At 41.4% G+C, this 21165-nt stretch overlaps 1 protein-coding gene across 1 annotated transcript in view; it reads left to right on the forward strand.

Moving 5' to 3' along the window:
• DOCK8 (dedicator of cytokinesis 8) overlaps window positions 1-19732 on the forward strand; it is a 140775-nt gene extending 121043 nt beyond the window's left edge. The window contains 11 exon segments of the mRNA XM_030566193.1: window positions 840-940; window positions 1263-1455; window positions 5775-5918; window positions 6682-6813; window positions 7745-7879; window positions 9164-9253; window positions 11463-11699; window positions 13179-13322; window positions 14830-14936; window positions 16380-16550; window positions 17086-19732. Of these exon segments, the coding sequence (XP_030422053.1) occupies window positions 840-940; window positions 1263-1455; window positions 5775-5918; window positions 6682-6813; window positions 7745-7879; window positions 9164-9253; window positions 11463-11699; window positions 13179-13322; window positions 14830-14936; window positions 16380-16550; window positions 17086-17146 (1515 nt within the window). The 3' untranslated portion in view covers window positions 17147-19732.
• The last annotated feature ends 1433 nt before the right edge of the window (window positions 19733-21165 follow it).

Consider the following 21165-nt stretch of genomic DNA (forward strand, 5'->3'; position numbering starts at 1 on the left):
ACTTACCTCCATTCCTCCAAAACCCAAAGCTGTCAGTGAAAAATGACATAAACCTTATTTTAAAGGAAACAGCCTAAAAGGTATGCAATTAGGATATTTGCACTTCTTTGTGTGTTTTGAGTTATGAAAGTGAAAGCTAAGTTCTTCCAACTGTCCAAACAGTTCCTGTATAAAAAGAATATATTATTTTTAAATAAAATATACAAGTAGCATCTCTAATTATTCCTGGTCACTTGAGTTACCCTGCTTTCACTAACAGTTTGGCACACATGTTGGCTAATCAAATTTCCCCTTTTATGCATCCCGCTTTATAAATTATGATGATTTCAAAACCATCACAAGAAATGGGAACCTGTCATTTTCCACATTATCAGAGTAAGACAGCTGTATATGGAAACCTTAGTTTAAAAAAAATTCCCACTCTTTTCAGTTCATAAGGAAGTGACTGCATTACTAGCAACCACCATGTCTAACGGTGAGATACTGAAACATCTGGTGCTAAGAATTGCAAAAACATCTGTTTAACAATATATTGCAATTTTCCTGAACCAGAAGTTGCACTCCATTTAGGAATACGTATTATAGAGTTCATGAACAAATGGAGATGGACTTGTTTTATTTGATTTGATAAAGCTAGTGTGTGTGTGTGTGTGTGTCTTTTGCCATGTCATTGATCTGTTAGTTGCTTGCTGAATGAATATGACTGGTAAAGTCTGCACTGTCACAATCCTGCGTTGTGACTTTTCTTTGTGTGAACAGTTAATAGAGTAAGCAATAACTCATCTTGTGTTGATGCTGAACTTTTAATCAACCCCTGAAACATGTGTGTGTATCTCCAGGTGAAGGAGCTGCTACGTAATCTGAACAGTATCTTGTCAGACACAGTGAAAATGAGGGAGTTTCAGGAAGATCCAGAGATGCTCATGGATCTCATGTACAGGTGAAACCTTCTCATGCTGCTGCTGAATGAATTAAAATGAAGCAAATACAAAGGGCCTGTGTGGTTTTGAGAGAGATCCCCAAGTATTTCTTACCGACAAGCTCCTCAGGTGCAGTGTTTAGACAAAAGGAGCTTTTTCCTTGTGATGTAACATACAAAGTGCACCAGTCAATTGTCTACATTTTTAAAGATTTTTATTCACCAATTTTCAATTTCATTTGTGATGCAATATGCACATTGTAAGCAGTTATGAAGATAGATATATATTTTTAAAGAAAGAAAAGAAACCAATTCAAATCTATTTCTTGACCTGTATTGCTAGAATTGCCAAAGGGTATCAGACATCACCTGACTTGAGGCTGACTTGGCTCCAGAACATGGCAGAGAAACACGCCAAGAAGAAGTGCTACACTGAGGCAGCCATGTGCCTGGTCCATGCTGCAGCTCTGGTTGCAGAATACCTGAGCATGCTGGAGGATCACAAGTACCTGCCAGTGGGCAGCGTCAGCTTTCAGGTAGAAAGAATATGAGTTTTTTCTGTATCTGGTACTCTTCTAGTGACTTTGGGGAGGCGTTGCCTGACACCAATCAGAGCCAGTTAACCGAATCCACATCTGGGCTATCTAGAAGGTGACATTCAACAGTTGTATAATGTACCCCTTTTCCCAAGACTTTAGTTTGCGGCCAGACCTCATTGCTTAACACTGAGTTGGGACCAACTGTCGCTAAACTGCTGGAATAGCTGAAACTGTTTCATAGTTTTGCCATAGCTGAATGACATAGCAGCCAGAATATATAGCAAGTAAGCCCCTCCTTTGTAGACAACTCATGTCTATTAATTGAATCAGATGCACAGAAAACATTCTAAACATAAAGGGCTAATCTCTCACCAACATGTGGCTTTTCTTAACATGTAACTAGCATTCAATTAAATGAATTATCTACCTGTGCACCAATAGGAGAGAGGCCTCCTTGGAAGTGTCAGTCCAACCTAGGATTTCTGCAGTTGTCTTGAGCTTTTGAGCTTACATGGAGGTGAAGAAGAGTGCTGTGTAAGCTCAAAAGCCTGTCTCTCTCCCCAGCTGAAGTTGAGCCAATAAAAGAAATTACCTCACTCACCTTCTCTCTAACTAATTTGTGAAATTCCTAGATATAGAAGGTGGGGAGACACACCAAAGGTATTCCATACCATCATTTGGTAGGAAATCTTGTCTCATTTACTCAGCTAGAATCCACTGATCTTATCAACATCAAATAGTGTCTAGAAGCATCCCAGGTGGATCTGCTCTTCATCAAAATACATGTCTGGAGAAAGGACAATTGAGCCATAGTGCTCTGTAGTAGAGAGGTAATGACAAATATTCTTGCTTAAGGATCTAGAAACCTCTCAGTGACACGGCCATTTATCTGAGCAGAATTGAGGTTTCAGTTTGCTCTGTAAAAAGGCAAAGTGTTGGGTATTATTACTGAGCTTTCATGTGAGGATCTCCAAGCGTTTTACAAACATTACTTAAGCCTCGCAGTGCCTCTGAGGTAAGGCTGAGAGTGGAAGGGATGCTCTTGTGGCTAAAGCACAAGATTAGTGAGACCATCTGGATTTTATTGAGAGCCTGGGCTCAGACTTATTATGTAATCGTGGGTAAGTCACCCACTGGATCGCTCTCTGTTTCCTTATCTATAAAACAAGAAAGATGAGAATACTTGTCAGCTCAAAGTGCTTTATTATTGTTATTATTTGTATTACTGGAGCACCTAGGAGCCCTAGTCATGGACCAGGACCCCACTGTGCTTGGTGTTGTACAAATACAAAAGCAAAAAAGATGCTCCCTATGCCAAAGAGTTTACAATCTAAGGAATGTTTGTGATGTACTTTGAGCTGTTGGATGGCAGGCGCTAGAAAATATTAGTATATAAATATTATGTTAGGTCAGCAGTAGTATTATCCAAATTTTACAGATGGGTAAACTGAGGCATAGAGAGATTGAATGACTTTCCCTAGGTCCCTCACACAATCATTAAAGTCTTGAATTCCAATTTCCAGCCCCTTATACAAACCAGTAGCATCACGTTTACTCTTTATGCTATGCAAGACAGAACGGCCTATTGTCAGAATGCTCATACATAGCTCATTAGCATTATGGACCCTAAAATCTTTCGTTCAACAGAATTCATCTTGGGCCTGATTGTCAGTTACACTAAGTCCCCTTTACACTGAGTAAAGGGGACTCAAAGGGAGTGTAAATTATATTTACATCTACTTTAGGGCCACTTTATACTCCCTGAACCAGGATATTTGTAGCATAAATGAAAATCAAGCCCTGTGAGTTGGTGCTATTTAGAAATGTTGGCTTTTCTTAAGGAAAACTGAAGTATATGTGACTGAAAAAGATTGTAGATTATTCAGAACTGAAACTTTTCTGTTGCTCTGTAAGCTTCACTAAACATCCAGAAGGGTACAGCAAGGGTTAAATAAACTGCTGTTAGGATCATGCAAGTTCAGGAATTCTGCAGCTTATGTGAGTGTGGAACTGGATAAAGCTACCCAAAGTGTTGCCTGAATGCTAAAATATTCAGGATCATCTGGCCCTGAATCAGTAACTTATTTGTTGTATGCAGTGCTGTTGTAGCCATGTTGGTCCCACTGGAATTAGAGAGACAAGGTGGATGAGGTGATATCTTTTATTGGACCGATTTCTGTTGGTGAGAGGGACAACTTTTGACCTTACATGGAGGTGAAGAAGAGTGTTGTGTAAGCTCAAAAGCCTGTCTCTCTCCCTAGCTGAAGTTGAGGCAATAAAAGAAATTACCTCACCCACTTTCTCTCTAACTTATTTGTGAAATTCCTAGATATAGAGGGTGGGGAGACACACCAAAGTCTAGAAGATCAAGACAAAAGCTGCAGGCCAAAGTTAATGGAATGTTGTCCTGCATACATTTCTCAAAAGATAACGGAAATCACAGAAGTGTACAGAAGAGGTGCTCAGATACTACAGTTCCTATCTAATAGAAAGGGGCTGTGGGAAAATATTTAGAGCCAATGAACAGATAATTTGATGGCTGCAATTTCCTTGGCTTCCCCTTTCTAATAAATCACTGCTCCGAATGCTTTTACATTTCCCATGAAAGTGCTCATAAAGGACAGTAGAACTCCAACACTAAACAGCCTGTGAAAATACATTGGGATACTGGGATGAAAAGTGCAGTACATTTGTTAACTAGATTGTAAACTCGTTAGCTCAGGGATTGGCTTTTTGCTTTGCATGGCTAGTACAGTGAGGCCCTGAACCTCGATTGAGGCCTTTAAAGGCTATCCTGATATAAATTAATTAATAACAAAGTGCAAAGTGCTGAAAAGTTTATCCATATCTTCCAAATTCCCATTATTTTTGAATCCTTGCACTTTAAATAAATGTGTATAAGAACAGCAAATTCTAGTGCTGATGAATGTATGATATGAATCATAAAGAATGAAGTTCCCCTTTTTGCTAAGGAAAGCACAGGTTCTGTGTGTCACTGAAGTCCCATTTCGGCCACTCTCTTCTTTGGACTTCCTGTTATGGTTTAAATGGGACTAAAGTTACGCACAGGCCTTGTATGGGTGCTCTGCACAGAGTGAATTTCTCCCACAGAGAAAGAAAAATGATCGCAGATGAGATGATCACAGTGGTCCCTTCTGACCTCAGATGCTATGAAAATGTGCCCATGAAGCTGCAGTGGAGAGGAGTATCCCCATGCAGTGATTAATGTGAGCTATCAGAACTTTAAGTCAGATCAATAGTAGTGGCACTTGGTGTCTGCCATTTTAGAAAAAGGCCTTTCCAAAATCAAATTGCCAGCTAGCTGGCATTTCTCCTCAGCTGAGACAGAGTTCAAATATCATTTTCTGTTAAAACATGAGGCTACATGATCTCAGTTTACCTTTTTTTTTCAATTAGAAACAAAAGCTAGAAATTGTTGCAGCTATTGCAAACTACTGATGCTGGGGTGTCTTTATGTTTATGTGTACTTACATATAATTTAACAATGCTAATATTATGATGATTTTGGATTTATATGTTGGGTTTCATTCAAATGGATGCCAAAGCATTTTCCAGACTTTACTAAGTGGCCTAAAAACTTAAATGCCTGATCCTGCAGGCTTTATTCAGTATATCTTCCATTAAGAAATTGACTTCAGTGGGAAACTTACCTTCAGGATCAGGCTCTAATATATTACATGCAGTAAAATACCATTAAGGAGCACTGAGATTGAGAAATCAAACACGTATAAGTAAAAAAAGAATTCAAATATTATGGTTTCTAAAGCAACATCCTATGCATTGCACTTTCCCACACTTGCATAAGTGGAGTCAAAATCCATTTACCAAACTTTGGGCTGATATGAAGCATGGAAAATGTAAGCTTGGAAGGATTTATGGAGGAGGCAATTATGCTCAGCTGACAAGGGGGAAGAGTTGTTAGAGTGAAAATGAGCAAGACACCATGGAAACCTTTAGCGCCCCCCCTCCCCGAAATGCAGCTGCCTGGAAGTCTTTCCCCTGCAGAGGGAATTTTGGGACTGATGGGGAGTTTCGTTTCAAAATCATGAGGTGGGAGGGAAATGTCGGGATTCTGGTGACAAGCCCCTTGATCTCTAGTCCTGGGGTTTATGACGTGATAAGAGCTTCTTGATGAAAGGAAGCCTTGTATCCGGCAGCGGGACTTCTGTTATTTTATTTCTGTTGTGTTAAGGCTCTTGTCAGTGAAGAATCTCTGTTGCAGGGTGTGCCTCTGTGATAGCCTGTTGGTTTTGGTTTCCAAGCCCTATGGGGGTCTCTGCTGTGATCTGTTTCAGAATATTTCCTCCAATGTGCTGGAGGAGTCTGCTGTTTCGGATGATATTTTGTCTCCAGATGAGGATGGGATCTGTTCCGGGAGGTATTTCTCTGAGAGCGGCCTGGTAGGGCTGCTGGAACAAGCTGCAGAGCTCTTCAGCACGGTGAGTGAATAGACAGGGTGGGCCAAATTCATCCCTGTATGACTGTGCTGAAGATAATGGAGTTACCCCAGGGATGATTTTGGCCATTGGGTCAGACTCGCTCCTGTAAGTGCAAGGGAGTGCAGTTTTCACTTCTTGTGCCCTCAGGGGTAGATGCATGGGGTGGGACTTATCCCTGGGGATTGGCAAGTTTAACATTCTGCCAAGGCTCCTGTAGGACCCCCACCAGTATTGGCTCCCAGGCTGGCCATGCCCACTTCTGGTGGGGGAGACTGATCACTGCTTGAAGCTTGCAATTTGGTTTGCACCAGGAGTGAACTAAGCCCTCTGGGTATTACCCTGATATAGTAAATTTGAAAAAGATCTTCATTAATATGAATTAATACTGCATAGACTGTAGACCCTAAGAGTTACCCATATGCTTTCATATAGAGCACAGTCAGAGTTTAGCCTCACAATTTTCATTTACTTTAAAGGGAGTCATGCAGTTAAACTCCATCCAACTCAGCACATGTATACATCACTAAGGAGCTTTGTGGATGCTTGATAAGACATTTTACTAAATTAATACATGGTAATATAATTATACTCCCATAGGCTCATAATCACTTTTCTGATTTTTTTAAAAGGTAAAACAGGCATCATATCAGAAATATGAGGTTATAAAATAACTTGTCCTACAATGCCTGTAGTGACGGTCCAATCTCTTTATATAGTGTATGAAAACTCAATTTCTTTCCTTTTTTAAATTCCCTTTTACAAGGGGGGATTGTACGAAACTGTGAACGAGGTCTACAAAATTGTCATCCCCATCCTGGAAGCACATCGAGACTTCAGGAAGCTTACCTCTACTCACAGCAAGCTTCAGAAAGCCTTTGACAGCATTATTAACAAGGTACCTGCTGCTGCTGGTTCTCTATGAGCAAGTTGTGTGTTGCTGCGCTGCAGTGTTTGCTTACGGGATGGTGAAGATAAGACCATACAACCAAACAGGAGCACTTCCTTCCTCTCATCAGAGTTTCCATCTGTTTTGGACTACATGTTGTTGTAATTTAGACCTTGCCTGTTAAGGACAGTCTATATTGAAGAGAAACATAATGACTCAGAGAAATATGAAGAGATGGGAGAGGATTATAAACAACATGTATAAAAAGAGATTAATAGAACATTCAAAATATTTTAAAGGGACACAGAGTTAAAAAAAATCACAGATAAAATTTAGACCCGGTGAAAGCAAGCATGATTACATTTGGCCACACACATTCGAAAAGAAAAAGAATTTTCTTGCCAGTGTTACTAGTACCATAGATTACAAAAACAGAATTGTAAAACCTAATTTACTTTTCAGTATTTTACTGTTTCTGTATTTCTCCTGGTTTGGACAATGAAAATAGATCAGTCAGTTTAGTTTCTACTCACTTTCAAGTGCTCCTGGACTTTTACAATACTACAAAGTTTTGTGAGTTGCAAATATTTGAATGTTGATGTTTGTTTTTAAAATGCTTCCATTGGAATTTTTTTTAAAGAAACATTTCTATTGTTTTAGATTTGCAAAAGCGAGTTCATACAAAACCTAAACTTTGAGCCAAATTTGAATCAACAGTGCCCCTTTTAACTTTTATAGTTTTTTTTTTCTAATAGGAAATTGAACTGTGCTATGTTAAACAAGGTGATATTACATAGGGTCATATTTTGCTCTGAAATCTGGACAAACCTAAGGTCCATGGGGTTCCTCATGTATAAATCAGATGAATAAGGCATCAACACTGTATTATATTTAAGGGAAGAAAAGCTAAATGTAATTTTTCCCCCCCTTTATCAATCAGGGTCAAAAGCGAATGTTTGGAACTTACTTCCGTGTTGGTTTCTATGGATCCAAATTTGGGGACTTAGATGAACAGGAATTTGTTTATAAAGAGCCTGCAATTACTAAACTTCCTGAGATTTCTCACAGACTCGAGGTAAAGAGATCATAGCTGTATAACTTCCTGCTTTGTGTTTTACTTTCTAAGAAAATAGTAGGGTGAATAAAGAAGTCACAGCACAGCAGCTGTAGATGGTGGTAATGTACAAAGGTCAATCAAGTTGATTTATATTTCAGATCATTGTGTCTGTGTATCTGATACCTTGGATTGCAGCCCCTGTAACAGCAGGATTACATAATGTTAGAATTTTCATTACTCTGTGGTGCCATGTCTTGAGGTGGTTGGTCTCCGTCCCTCTATAAGGAATTCAGGGACTTAAGCTGAGGGGATGCAAGTTTTGTTTTGAATCCTTTTGGAACTTTTGCTTAGGGCAGCAATGACAGATTCTTTGCTTTTTTCCCCTTCTTTGCTGACACTCTGCCTTTTACGGTATGTCTACACTTACCTTTTAAAGTGCAAAAAGTCCCTTTTTTGTGCTAAAACCACAGGAGTGTCTACACTTGTTAATGACTTTTTGTGGGGAAACTCAGAAGTTTCACTGCAAAAAGAAAGCCACATACAGGCATACAGCTCTTACCGCTGTTCTTTTTGCACTGCTGTGAATGTGAAAACACGTTCTAGCAGTATCAACACCTTTTGGCCTCCAGAGGATACCCACAGTTCCAAAAGTGGCCATTCTGGCCAGCATCTCTGCTGCTCTGATGCACCGATGTCCGCCTCTCCCCCTGTAAGCCCTGGGAAGTTTGAAACTCCCTTTCCCTTTGTTTGTAGATGTGGTGGGGAAAGCAGCCAGATAGCAGGAGGTTTTTAAAAAATGCCACGGAAGAAACCAGGAAGTAATGAGGCTGCTGAGACATGAAGCAGGGCAGCACGGGGCACTGAGCAGGGACCCAGAATTCCTTCCGCTCACTACCCCCTTCCCACAAGACCTATCGAGAGAGCTGCACTGTGGGATAGCTGCCCTACGGTGCTGCTCTCATTGGCGATGGAAGTGCTGCTAGAGTAAACACTCTCTGACGCCTGAGGAATTGAGTGAGTACACAAACCAGCGCTTTACTTTCACCGGTTCCCTAACATCGGTGAAACTTACAGCGCAAAAACTCTGTAAGTGTAGACATACCCTACTTAACAATTCAGTGTTGAGACTTCATCAGTAAGGTGTCTAGGCCTCTGCAGACTTTAACACTTTCTGTAGCATACTTACTGCATTACATCCAGAACTTCTCACAACTCCTGGTCTTGATCAGAGCAGCACAGATGACTTGCATTGCATTACAGATGGGTAAAATCATCTCTGAATAATTATTTTTTCCTTGTCAGGGGTTTTATGGTCAGTGCTTTGGGGAGGATGCTGTGGAGGTGATTAAAGACTCCACTCCTGTAGACAGAAGCAAGCTGCATCCCAATAAGGTACGGAAGGTATTAGCCCAGCTATTCGTATCCTTTGAACAGAACTGAGCACTGAGTGATTGAAAAAAAGGAGAGCGCGGAGCTGCCTGTGAGACCTTAATGCTGACTCAGACAAGTAAAGCTGAGATGTGTGTGTGCCAGTATTTGATGTTCAAGGCTATCATTATAAAACAAACTGGGGAGGCAACGTGGTCCAGTGAATAGGGCACTGGACTGTAAATCAGACACCCTGATCTCTGTCCCTCCTTGCTCTACAGCTGACCTGCTGTGTGATTCTAGGCAAGTCACTTCACCCCTCAGTGCTTCAGTTTCTCCAAATATAAAAAGCACTAGCACTTGTGAGCTCTACATGGTGTGACAAAGTTCCTCCTCTACCTTGGTGGGTCCTGCGCTTATTGGCAGATTTGCTCACCTCAGTGATCTTCCCCACAGTCTGGGTCAACTCCTGTGTCTGATCAGGAGTTGGGAGGTTTGGGGGAACCCAGGCCCGCCCTCTGCTCTGGGTTCCAGCCCAGGGCCCTGTGGATTGCAGCTGTCTATAGTGCCTCCTGTAACAGCTGCGTGACAGCTACAACTCCCTGGGCTACTTCCCCATGGCCTCCTCCAAACACCTTCTTTATCCTCACCACAGGACCTTCCTCCTGGTGTCTGATAATGCTTTTACTCCTCAGTCCTCCAGCAGCTCACTCTCACTCTCACTCTCAGCTCCTTGTGCCTCTTGCTCCCAGCTCCTCACACACTTCCTCTCCTCTGTGCCCCCTCCCTGACTGGAGTGAGCTCCTTTTTAAACCCAGGTGCCCTGATTAGCCTGCCTTGATTGGCTGCAGGTGATCTAATCAGCCAGTCTGCCTTAATTGGTTCTAGCAGGTTCCTGATTACTCTAGTGCAGCCCCTGCTCTGGTCACTCAGGGAACAGAAAACTACTCATCCAGTGACCAGTATATTTGCCCTCTACCAGACTCTTGTACCCCACTGGCCTGGGTCTGTCACAATGGACGGTGTTACATAAGAGCTACTGGGAGCAGACTAATAGACTTCAGAATGCAGCATGAAGAGAGTCATCACAAGAGGATAGGAAGGATGATCCAATGGCTAGGGGCATTAGCCTAGGACTTTGGAGATCTCGATTCAAGTCCCTGCTGTACCACAGACTTCCTAGGTGACTGTGGGCAAGTCACTTAGCTTCATGGTGCCTCAATTCCCTATCTGTACCATGGGGATGATAGCATTACATGGAGTGTGGTGTTGATAAATACATTAAAGATTGTTAGGTGTTCTGATAGTACAGTGATGGGGGTCAGATAAGTACCTAAGATACATAGACAAGACTTGAGCTTGGAGTGAGAGGCAGTCTCTGAGACAGCCAGATCCTTTTCTATTTATCACTATAAAGACAAAGACACTGAAGTTCACGTGGAATTGGATCTGCAGCCAGTGCAGAGTCCAGAGTAAACGTATTGTGATAGGAAATCCTGATCACTTTCCAGGGCTTAGTGGAAAACTATATCTATCTCCACGTTACATTTGTGTTTAATATTTGTGGTTTCCATTTTTCTTTTTTTCTCCTCTTTCTATGCTTGTTTTCCTTAGTTTATATTGAGCTAACATTAGTAAAAAAAGGTACATGAGTGAAAAAATAAGACTTGTGTTGTCTGTTCTGAATTTTGGTTTCTTTAGTACTTCTCCCCTGCCCCAACCCCAAAATAAAGTCCATGGGCAGTCTTGATTGGAGAAAACATAGTCACTGCCTAGAGGCAACATGTTAGTTTTCTTTGGTACGTTTCAATCAAATGGTTAAACCCATATAGGCCAAATTCTCCTCTCGCACCATTGCAACTTCATTTAAGTCAGCAGGTTTCAGAAGTGTATATTCAGCACCCAGGTATTCCAGTCCTGCCTCATTGAAGTCAGTAACAAATTACTTTAAGGGGAGTGGTACAGATGCAAAGTGGGGGAAAGGAAAGTGGAGATACAGAACACTGAAGCCTCTGAGTAGGTTCTGGACAACATGAGGTCATTGCAGCTGTGGTAGAATCAGAGAGGTCTTGCTGTGTGTGAAAGCAAATTAATAATAAACAAAACACAGCCTGTGTGCTCTTCTAGCACATGCCATCTCACTGTGAGCTCTGTGATGTTTCATGCATTCCATTTATTTCATAATCATTTGTCTTGGCACTAAAACAAAGATTCTTCCTTCCCCCTCCTCCAGGCCTACATACAAATTACATTTGTGGAGCCCTATTTTGATGAATATGAGATGAAAGACCGGGTGACCTACTTTGAGAAGAACTTCAGCCTCCGGCGTTTCATGTACACCACCCCTTTTACCCTGGATGGACGCCCCAGGGGTGATCTGAGTGAACAGTACAAGAGGAATACTATCCTGACCACAATGCATGCTTTCCCCTATGTCAAAACCAGAATCAATGTCATTCAAAAGGAAGAGGTAATGGACATCTTTGTGAGAGCTGTGAATTTGAGTATGGAGCTCAGACATTAGATAGGGATTGAGGGTGTTGATGGAAGGGAATGATTTCAAGCTCTGTGCTGAGTGAGGAAAATTTACATTTCTGTTAAATTGTATACTGACTGGCACTATAGAAATGCCATAGATTAGGTCAACGGATGCATGAATGCATGCTCCTGCAGGTTTTCGGAGCATTGGGGAGACGAGTGTTCCACATAGCATCCCATTGTAAGGATAATGGCAGAAGAGGTGTGACGGGAACGAGAGGATAGCATTTTTGTAAAAGTAGGAAGCATAGTGACCATGTTAGCTAGAAAGCCAATAACCTAGAATAAAAATAAATGTAGATATAGGACTTGATCCTAAGCCCATTGATGTCTTTCCATTGACTTTACTGGTGTATGGATTTGACTCAGAATTTACAGGAGGTTAAATCTGGCTGGTTTGAGTGATATTGGAGGGATGGGAGAGCCTGGGTTGAAGGTGGAGGTTGGCTCTGGGGGTGGGGGCAGGAGAAGGAAGGGAGGTGACAGCCCTAGGGTGAAAGTTGGGGGGTGGCCAGTAGCAAGGAGATTCAGGAGAGCCTTTGTGTGAGGGTGGGGGTTAGTTGTGTGGGGTGAGGACAGTAGGAGGGATGGGGGGAGAGCCCAGGTGTGAAGGTTGGGGTAGGGGCTTGAGGCTGGATTGTGGTAGCCTTTGTGGTAAAGTGTGTGTGTGTTTCTCCCTGCAAAAGATGGGCACCAGCAATTTTCCTCCCCACACTCCTCCCCAGTAACTTTACTGCTTCACTTTGCAGTCATGAGAGGTGGCGAGGCAAAAGGAGAAATAGGCTAAAGAAACTAACTTTTAAAAAGGTTTTGTAAACATTATTGTACCAAAGTAGAAAATGCAGCTTTCAAAAAATGTATTTACGAAACATAACTTTGGGTGGTGGTGGGGAGATGCAGGTGCAATACCACTGACTGCTACATTCGGGCTTAATATGGCTCATAAGTGAGCTAATTAAGCACTTGTGTTCAGGGCCCCAGGTCCTGAGTGTTTAGACAAAAAGGACAAAACTAACAAATAGCTCCCTCCCACACAAACCAAATCAAGGGTATTCCAGGTACATTGATGTTAGCCCAGTTTGTTCTCTGTGGGCTGAGTGGAGGTCACAATCAAGTGTGGCTTCAAATATCTTATTTTGTTTTTGAATAAATGTTTTCATCCCCATCCCTGCAGTAGCACATTTTCTATGGCACCAATGGCACCGTCACACTGGGCCCACACTCGGAAGGGACCCATAAAAACCACATGGGGGCCCACAAATATGTTTGACGCTGGGTCCACAAAAGGTTAATCTTGACCACTCTGGCTGTGACCCAGCACAAAAACAGCTTTACTCAGCTGCAGTGCCTGTAACAACTGTAATACAAGTATTACTCAGACAATAATGCATCTATCTTTATGTTGTATTAGTTCATTTTAACCCCAATTGAAGTTGCTATTGAAGACATGCAGAAGAAGACACTAGAACTGGCTGTTGCAACCAACCAGGAGCCACCAGATGCCAAAATGCTCCAGATGGTGCTGCAGGGTTCTGTTGGAGCAACCGTAAATCAGGTAAAAGTCAAGCTCAGCAAAATAATGTATCTTCTGCACAGCCTTTGGCATGTTTCTTTTTTTCCCCAGTGTGCTTTCTTCTACCTCTTTTTGTCTTGCATTGGTGAGAGAACTTCCAATCAGACTGATTACTTGCAGATACCCCTTTGAACTCTGCCCATTGTTGCTCATCTTTGTGGAGTAACCCCTGGGGATGGAAAAACTTTTTTTCTGAAGTTTAGAACAATCAGGATAACTTTTTACCCACGATGATTTATTTTTGTAAATCTTTGCATTTCCTTGTTCTGACCAAAGACGGAAGTGCTAAAATGTTAAGAGACAGGGATTTTTTACCCCAACTGGAAGCAAGAAATATTAGCTCTCTAACACCAGCCTGTTCCCATTACATTTACAGCCCAATTTTGCAGTTACAGTGGATTCAGAGAGTGCAGCTAATGTATGGATATGCATTTGAATCTCTAAGCGGTTACTCATACTGAATTGACTCATCTTTAGAGAGATTTTTCCTTGACAAGAGCACTGACCATCCCATCAATTTAAGGGAATACTCAAGGAGTAAATCTCTCTGTTGGGAGGCCACCAGAATCCCAGAACTCTTAGCATGTAAGAAAGTACCAAAAAAACCCCCACAGCACTCAATTGTAGTTTATTACAACACACACTCCTTAACAAAAACCAAACGTTATGAAGACAAACTAAGAGGAAAAAAGCAAGGCCCTAAGCATGCCTCAGCAGAGCTTGGTTCCCTTAATCCAGGGTAGTCAATAGGTGGACTGCAGGCCAAATCTGGACCACCAGATGCCTTGAATGGACCACAACATCTTTTTATTTACTTATTATTATCATTATTGTTATTATTTTTGTATTATTTTCTCTGGAGTCTGGACCTTGACTATACCTTGATCAAGAAATTTTGATCTTGATAAAAAATAATTGATTGCCCCTGCTAATTAGATCCTACTCCCTTCATTTCCTACCCATTCTTCTTCCACCAAAACCGCCACTAGATTGAACTCCTTATAGGAACGTGCAGTTTTGTACAGTGGAAGAAACATTATTTTCATGTTCTTAACCGTCTATGCTAGGAGTTTTGTATTGCCGCCCATCACTTAGTAGCTGTGCATCTTCCATGTAAAATAGTTTGGCAGTAGGAAAGTCCCTGCTCACTCCTTTCCAGATGGAGATAATCCATTTTCTTTTCATAGAGGAATCAATGGCAATAGGGTATGATGGACAAAAGTAGAACAGAACAGAATATGTTGGCCTAACCTTGGACTGGCAAAGAAAAGAAAGGCAAAGAAGCAGTGGTTAATGCAACACAGTCAGGGAAGACCCTTAAAAGGGCAGCTTCCTGCCACAATGTCAACATATGATTTTTTTTGTCACTCCAGCACTGACATAAAAAAACCCAAACACACTCTAACCAAATAAATCAGTTTTGTGCTTCCTTTTCAGTTAATGCAGGAAATATGTTCTCTGTAATATTATACTGTGTTATTCCTATAAGGGACCACTAGAGGTAGCCCAGGTGTTCCTGGCAGAAATTCCAGCAGACCCAAAACTTTACCGACATCACAACAAGCTGAGATTATGCTTCAAAGAATTTATAATGAGGTGAGTGAAAGGAAAACTAATTGAAGATCTGTTGAAGCTGGAGTGTGGAACTGTAGCCATGTTAATGTCATTCATAATACAAAACAATGCATTAAACATCAGGAACTAGATTTTCACACCATATATAGGCAGTGGTGCTGGAACACTTTTTAGAGTGAGGATGCTGTGCCCTCACCCCTTTCTGTGCCCCCTGCAGGGCTGGGGCTGTGGGAGAGGAGGGCATGGATAAGGGGGCTGAGGCTGGGGCCCAGGTTGCAGAGCTCTGGGTGCAGGGTTGGCAGCAGGGACCCGGAATGTGGGGATGGGAATGGAGCCTCGTGTAAAACCTGAGGATCCTGCAGAACCCCCCACACCCATGGTTCCTGTGCCTATGTATACATGTATTAGTCAATGGAAACTCAGAATTTCCATTCAGTGGGAAATTCCAACATTTTCATAGAATCTCAGGGTTAGAAGGGACCTTCAGGAGGTTATCTAGTCCAACCCCCTGCTCAAAGCAGGACCAATCCCAAGACAGATTTTTGCCCTGATCCCTAAGTGGCCCTGTCAAGGATTGAATTCACAACCCTGGGTTTAGCAGACCAATGCTCAAACCGAGCTATCCCTCCTCCCTTTCAGTTTCCCTGCAGTCCAAATCAGAATGAAAAGTTGAAATTTCCCAGAAAACAAGAATTCCAAAGAACTTTGTTTCGGAAATGTCAAAACAAAGTGCTTTGTTATCTTTTTTGTCAAATTTTGTTTAAAGTGAGACAGTCCTGTCTCAATTTTGTTGACTCAGCATTTTCTGGCAGAAAACTGTTCCATGACAGGAGGGTTAGCTCAGTGGTTTGCGCATTGGCCTGCTAAACCCAGGGTTGTGAGTTCAATCCTTAGGGAGCTGGGACAAAAATCAGCACTTGGTCCTGCTAGTGAAGGCAGAGGGCTGGACTCAATGACCTTTTGAGGTCCCTTCCAGTTCTGGGAGATATAGGCATATCTCCAATTATTATTATTAAACTTTTCAACCAGCTCTGGGAGGCAGGAACATTTGCATGTATGCAGATATGCATGCTTGCTTTGAGAGTGTACTGCCGGATATGCATAGAAATCTTATTCTGCATGCTTACAGTCAAATATATAACCATCTAGTCATGTGTGCATGCACATTGAGATGCGAGTTATGTATAAGGGCAACTTTACTGACTTCCAGTGAAGATGTGTCCATTTACTCCAGTACAAATTTAATCTGGTGTCACAATGGTCATTGAAATGTGTTTATTTCCTTCATGTATTTTTGATATCTAATAAGTGGTAAACTCATAACCAGAGGACTGTGTGAGTCTGGCAGCAAATAATTGGACAGACTGAAATCTTGCTTTATCTAACACAAACTCACCATAATACATTTTTTAAGTGTTTGTTGGAATTAACCAATGTGTTTTTTAATCTTTATTTTGAGAACAGATGTGGTGAAGCAGTGGAGAAAAACAAGCGCCTTATTACTGCAGATCAGCGGGAGTATCAGCAGGAACTCAAAAAGAACTATAGCAAGCTGAAAGAGAACCTTAGGCCGATGATTGAGAGGAAAATCCCAGAGCTGTACAAGCCTCTAGTGAAAGTCCACAGTACAACAAGGTACAACTAGGGCAATGGATGCCGTTCGTATGCTAACAAAAATAGTGCCTCTTTATTTGTGAAATGTGAGACAGTTCTTCCCTCTGCTTCTGAGGTACAGCCCCAAAATTAGATAGAATAAAGCATTAATTGTGCTGCTCAAGCTGCTGTACCGCAAGGTGAAGGATGGATAGAATTTTTACACTAATATAAGAATCAGTTTAGAAACGGGTGATTAAATGTCCCGCCAGCTCCTCATTATTTGAAGCCTGTGGCGTTTCCCAAGCTACATGAGAAAAAAAATACATATATTCCAGCACCTAGTGTTTATTGATCATAAAATAAGTGTGATCATTTCACTTCAGGGCTGCATGTTGCAAACCCAGGATCCAGATATATAAACTGTGGGATGCTTTATACTTATTAATATGTTGTTCTTTCCAACACCACTTATTTGCGTCAAGGAAAAAGAGTAAAATATGTCTATCAGGTATTAAAATATCCCATTGTGTGATTGACAATCCCATGTTTTATTTCTAAATTTATTCCATTTCAGGGATTCTTTTCGTAACTCTAGTTTTAAGAAATACGAAGCCCACTCTTCACAGAACATCTAAGGACTGTCTGCTTCAGAAAAGAAAGATCCATTTGCTGTGGATCAGCTAGGAGAGGATACTCCAATGCTATGCAAACTGGGAAACTCTTCTCACAATGTAACATGTACACATTCTCAGCCGTTCGCACTGAGTGTTCAACGAAATGTACAGGACCAAAGAAAAATGGGGATTGAGCGGGAAAGAGGCTGAAAAGGGGGTTGACTTAGGCTGCTTTTGTATTTATTGTAAAATATTGTTCAGAGAATTATGAAGGATAGATAATTGAATAATTGATTTTATTGTGCAGGGGCCAATCACTATTTACAAAGAGACAAGTTCCTGGGGTTTGACCGAAGTGTCAAGAGAATCAATCCACTATGCCTAATGGGCCCTGGAGAATGTTGCCCATATAGGTTCCTGTTCTGGACAGCACTTAAGCATGGCCCACAGGACTGCCACACAGTCTGAATGTTGAATGCATACTTAAATGCTGTTCTAAACAGGGAAGAATTTAAATGTGTGTAAATGCTTTACTGAATTGAAGCCCTAGGAAAGATGTATAATGTTTACAGTCAACTTTGCTCACTTATACTCCCTATATCATAGCAATCTATGTACATTTTTTAAAATAGAAAGGACTTTTTCTTACAAGGCTTCTCACAGTGAAGCTTCAAAGACAAGAAACAGCAAGCAGTAATTTCTGCATAACTTGCCTATCCTCAAAGATAGATCTTTTTACAATTGTCTTAGTTAAATATGTGAGCTACTTCTCTGTGAGACTAAGATTTTTTTAACCAGTGTCATGTTAAAATTGACATTAACAGTACAGAGCTAAACTATAAGTGATGCAACTCTTAAGTACACAGTGCTCTTTTAGAGAGCTCTGAAAAGAGAGGAACTCCAGGAGTGCACTGTGAGGATTGCCCACAATGCATTTCATCTTTGTGAAGTTTTAAGACATCATCATAATTAGCACTTAAATATTTATAATAAATAAATAGTGCTTTGCACATTCAGAGCCCTGTACAAACATTAACTATTGATCTTCACAACACATCTATGAAATAAGCAAGTATTATCATTCTTGGGTAAGACAGAGAGAGAGAGAGAGCAATATACAGTAACTTGTCCAATGCACCTAGTGAGACAATGTCAAAACCAAGATTTGAATGCAGGAACTTCCATCTCCCAAATCCACACACTCAGTCCTGCTGACTACATGGATTCCCTTAATTCTTATTCTTTTAAATTAAGTTCTATGGAAACAGTAGTGCTGCTTTTTAAAACATCAGGATTTAATGGTATAATTCAGTTTTACATCATCTTGGTAATTTTTTAGTAAAAGATTAACATGATTATGTGAAATAGAAAAAATACTTTAAATAAAAGGCTGTCTGCTCTGTGAATAAAATACGAGTTTTTAAAAATAATAAACCAAGGTTTCTCCCTCATACTTTGTTTTCAGAGTCGTACCCGGCCAAAGCATTTCAGAAGGGACAGGGGAATTTCTTTAAAACGTAAGGATTCTGCACACTGCTTTGCAGTGTGAGCATAAATGATAGTCAGGCTGATGGATTGCTGGTTCCTTTGTTTTTAATTTCATAGAAGAACTGAAAGTATTTTGACCCTTCATGGGCATCTCCAATCTTCCCATTCTGAAAATGTGTACATCCCCCCAGCAGTTATATCAACAGCAGAGCACAAATATATAAAAGTTTAAGGAGTGTTTCTGAAGTTATTTGTGGCAAATCCAGAGATTCACACCAAGATAGGAAAAGGAATGGGTTAAATAAACACTGGTATTTGTACTGATGTATAAAAACAAACTCTTTGGCTGTAAGACTATTTCCCCGCCCCACCCCCACTCCCGGCAAAATTCAGTATTTCAGGAGTAGGTGCTCCGTGCATCTTGAAGCCAAAGCATCTGAAGTACGTAAGTAAACAGTCTATTAAATTAAAAGCCAACAGATGCCTCCTGAGAGTGCCTTTCCTTTAATTAAATTGCTTTGAAACATTTACAAACTAAACAGAAGGTTAACTTCCCACAGCCTGGTAACTATGGATTCTTGGCATGCCACAACATTGTGCTTTTTATTATTGTTTTTAACACCCTTTTCTGAAAGATGATCAAAGTATCTTCAAGATCACAATCCACTGACTCCACTCCCTCCCTCTCACCCCACAATCCAGCTTCACTATTCTCAAGATGTTTATCATTTACAGCTAGCTAACAAAAACCTCAGGTAACCAAAAAATGGGAAACCTACAAATATGCTGCATACTGCTTGATTTGTATGCACTGTGTTTTGAGTGTCTAAGTGTTCCATATTGTGTGGTCCTGTACAATAGGTCTATTAGTCGAAGAAATACTTCGGAAAATCTACAATAGTGAATAAGGGCTAGATTTTGAATCCCTTGCTCACATTGGTGAGCTGTTAATTCCACGCATAATCTGATTGCTCACCAGTGTCAGTAAGGGTTTCCAATGTGCACGTCATCCCTTGCAAAAATGAAACACGATGTGCATATTTAAGAGCTGAACTGTGTAAATTGTAAAAGTATTGAGTTCTGATATTCCATTTTGCAATAAAGTGTAAGTTTCAGTAAAAACTGAGAGTTGTGTTAGGATGCCTTGTATTTTACCCGTGTCTCCTTGAAACAAAGCTTGACTAGTAACTAACTTTTCATTCTCTTTTAAAAAAATCATTTAGGGTAAAATCCTGACCCCAGTGAAATCAAAGGGGAGTTCTGCCATTGACTTCAATGGGGCAGGGATTTACTCTTGGGGCGGGAGGTGTACATGTACTCGTACTCAGAGAGTCCATTACGTGGTTTTCATGACTGTTATACACCTGATGCTTAGAAGAGTGACTTGCTTCAGGCTTCCTTTTAAAAACTGTGCTTTAGTGCCCATGAAAATAGCTGGACTGAAAGCCCTGGAAACTACAGTTCCCGTTCCACTGAATATATTGCGGGGGGGAAGCAGCATCCCAGGTTCCGCATGTTGGCCCATCAACGCAGCTCAGCACTGTTCTGGGGATCGTCTCAAGGGTGGGGAGTGGAAAGAATGTAGCCCAGTCTCCAGGTTCATTCAAACAAAGACTGCAACACAATGACATCTGAGTTAAGGCCAGATTTATGTGCTGAATGCACCCCACTTACCAAGCTGCATGTGGCATTCCATACCAAAATAAGGATTAATTTACCTTAAGAGAGACTGGAAAGAAAAAAATGCCCTTTATGATGTGTGAAGAAAGCCTCTCATTAAAATAAATTGGAAATAGCAGGTCCTGACTTCCCTGTTTTGCTGGAAGATTCCTTAAAGACTGCAGAACTGACATGCAAAATCAACAGCAAAATAGGCTGATATCCTGCGGGTAGATTTCCAATCATTCCATTGTAGGAGGAGGGGACAACATTGGCTACACTCACACTTTACAGCGCTGCAACTGGGGTGTGAAAAAACACCCCCCTGAGCGCTGCAAGATACAGCGCTGTAAAGCGTCAGTGTAATCAGGGTAGCTGCACTGGGAGCGCGGCTCCCAGCGCTGCACGCTACACCCGTAAGGGATGTGGTTTACATGCAGCGCTGGGAGAGCTCTCTCCCAGGGCTGCCGCTCTGACTACACTCACACTTCAAAGCGCTGCCACGGCAGCGCTCCCGCAGTGCTGCCGGGGCAGCGCTTTGAAATTCCAAATGTAGCCATGAGTCTATGAGCCCGAATCTCTAGTCTGTTACCCCGAGTGTATGAAGTTTCTGGGTAGCACAGAGCCAATGAAATATCTTTGCATCACTCCCATTTGAAGCCATTGAGGTAGGGAATTTACTGGGGATGTGGCCAGGTGGAGACAGCATGACCAGAGCACTGCTGCGCTCTGGTTATTTTTTGCTGCTAGGACAGCCTGTTGGGGCATCTCTAATGTACACTAGATACCAGACAAACACCCCAGTGGGTCCCAAACGAGAAGTGTGAAGTTGACTTCAAGCCACCATTGCATCCTTTCCCCTTTGTTTTTAAGCTGAGTGGTGTGGAGCTCAT

This window comes from Gopherus evgoodei, chromosome 6 (genome assembly GCF_007399415.2).
Source record: "Gopherus evgoodei ecotype Sinaloan lineage chromosome 6, rGopEvg1_v1.p, whole genome shotgun sequence".
NCBI lineage: Eukaryota > Metazoa > Chordata > Testudines > Testudinidae > Gopherus > Gopherus evgoodei.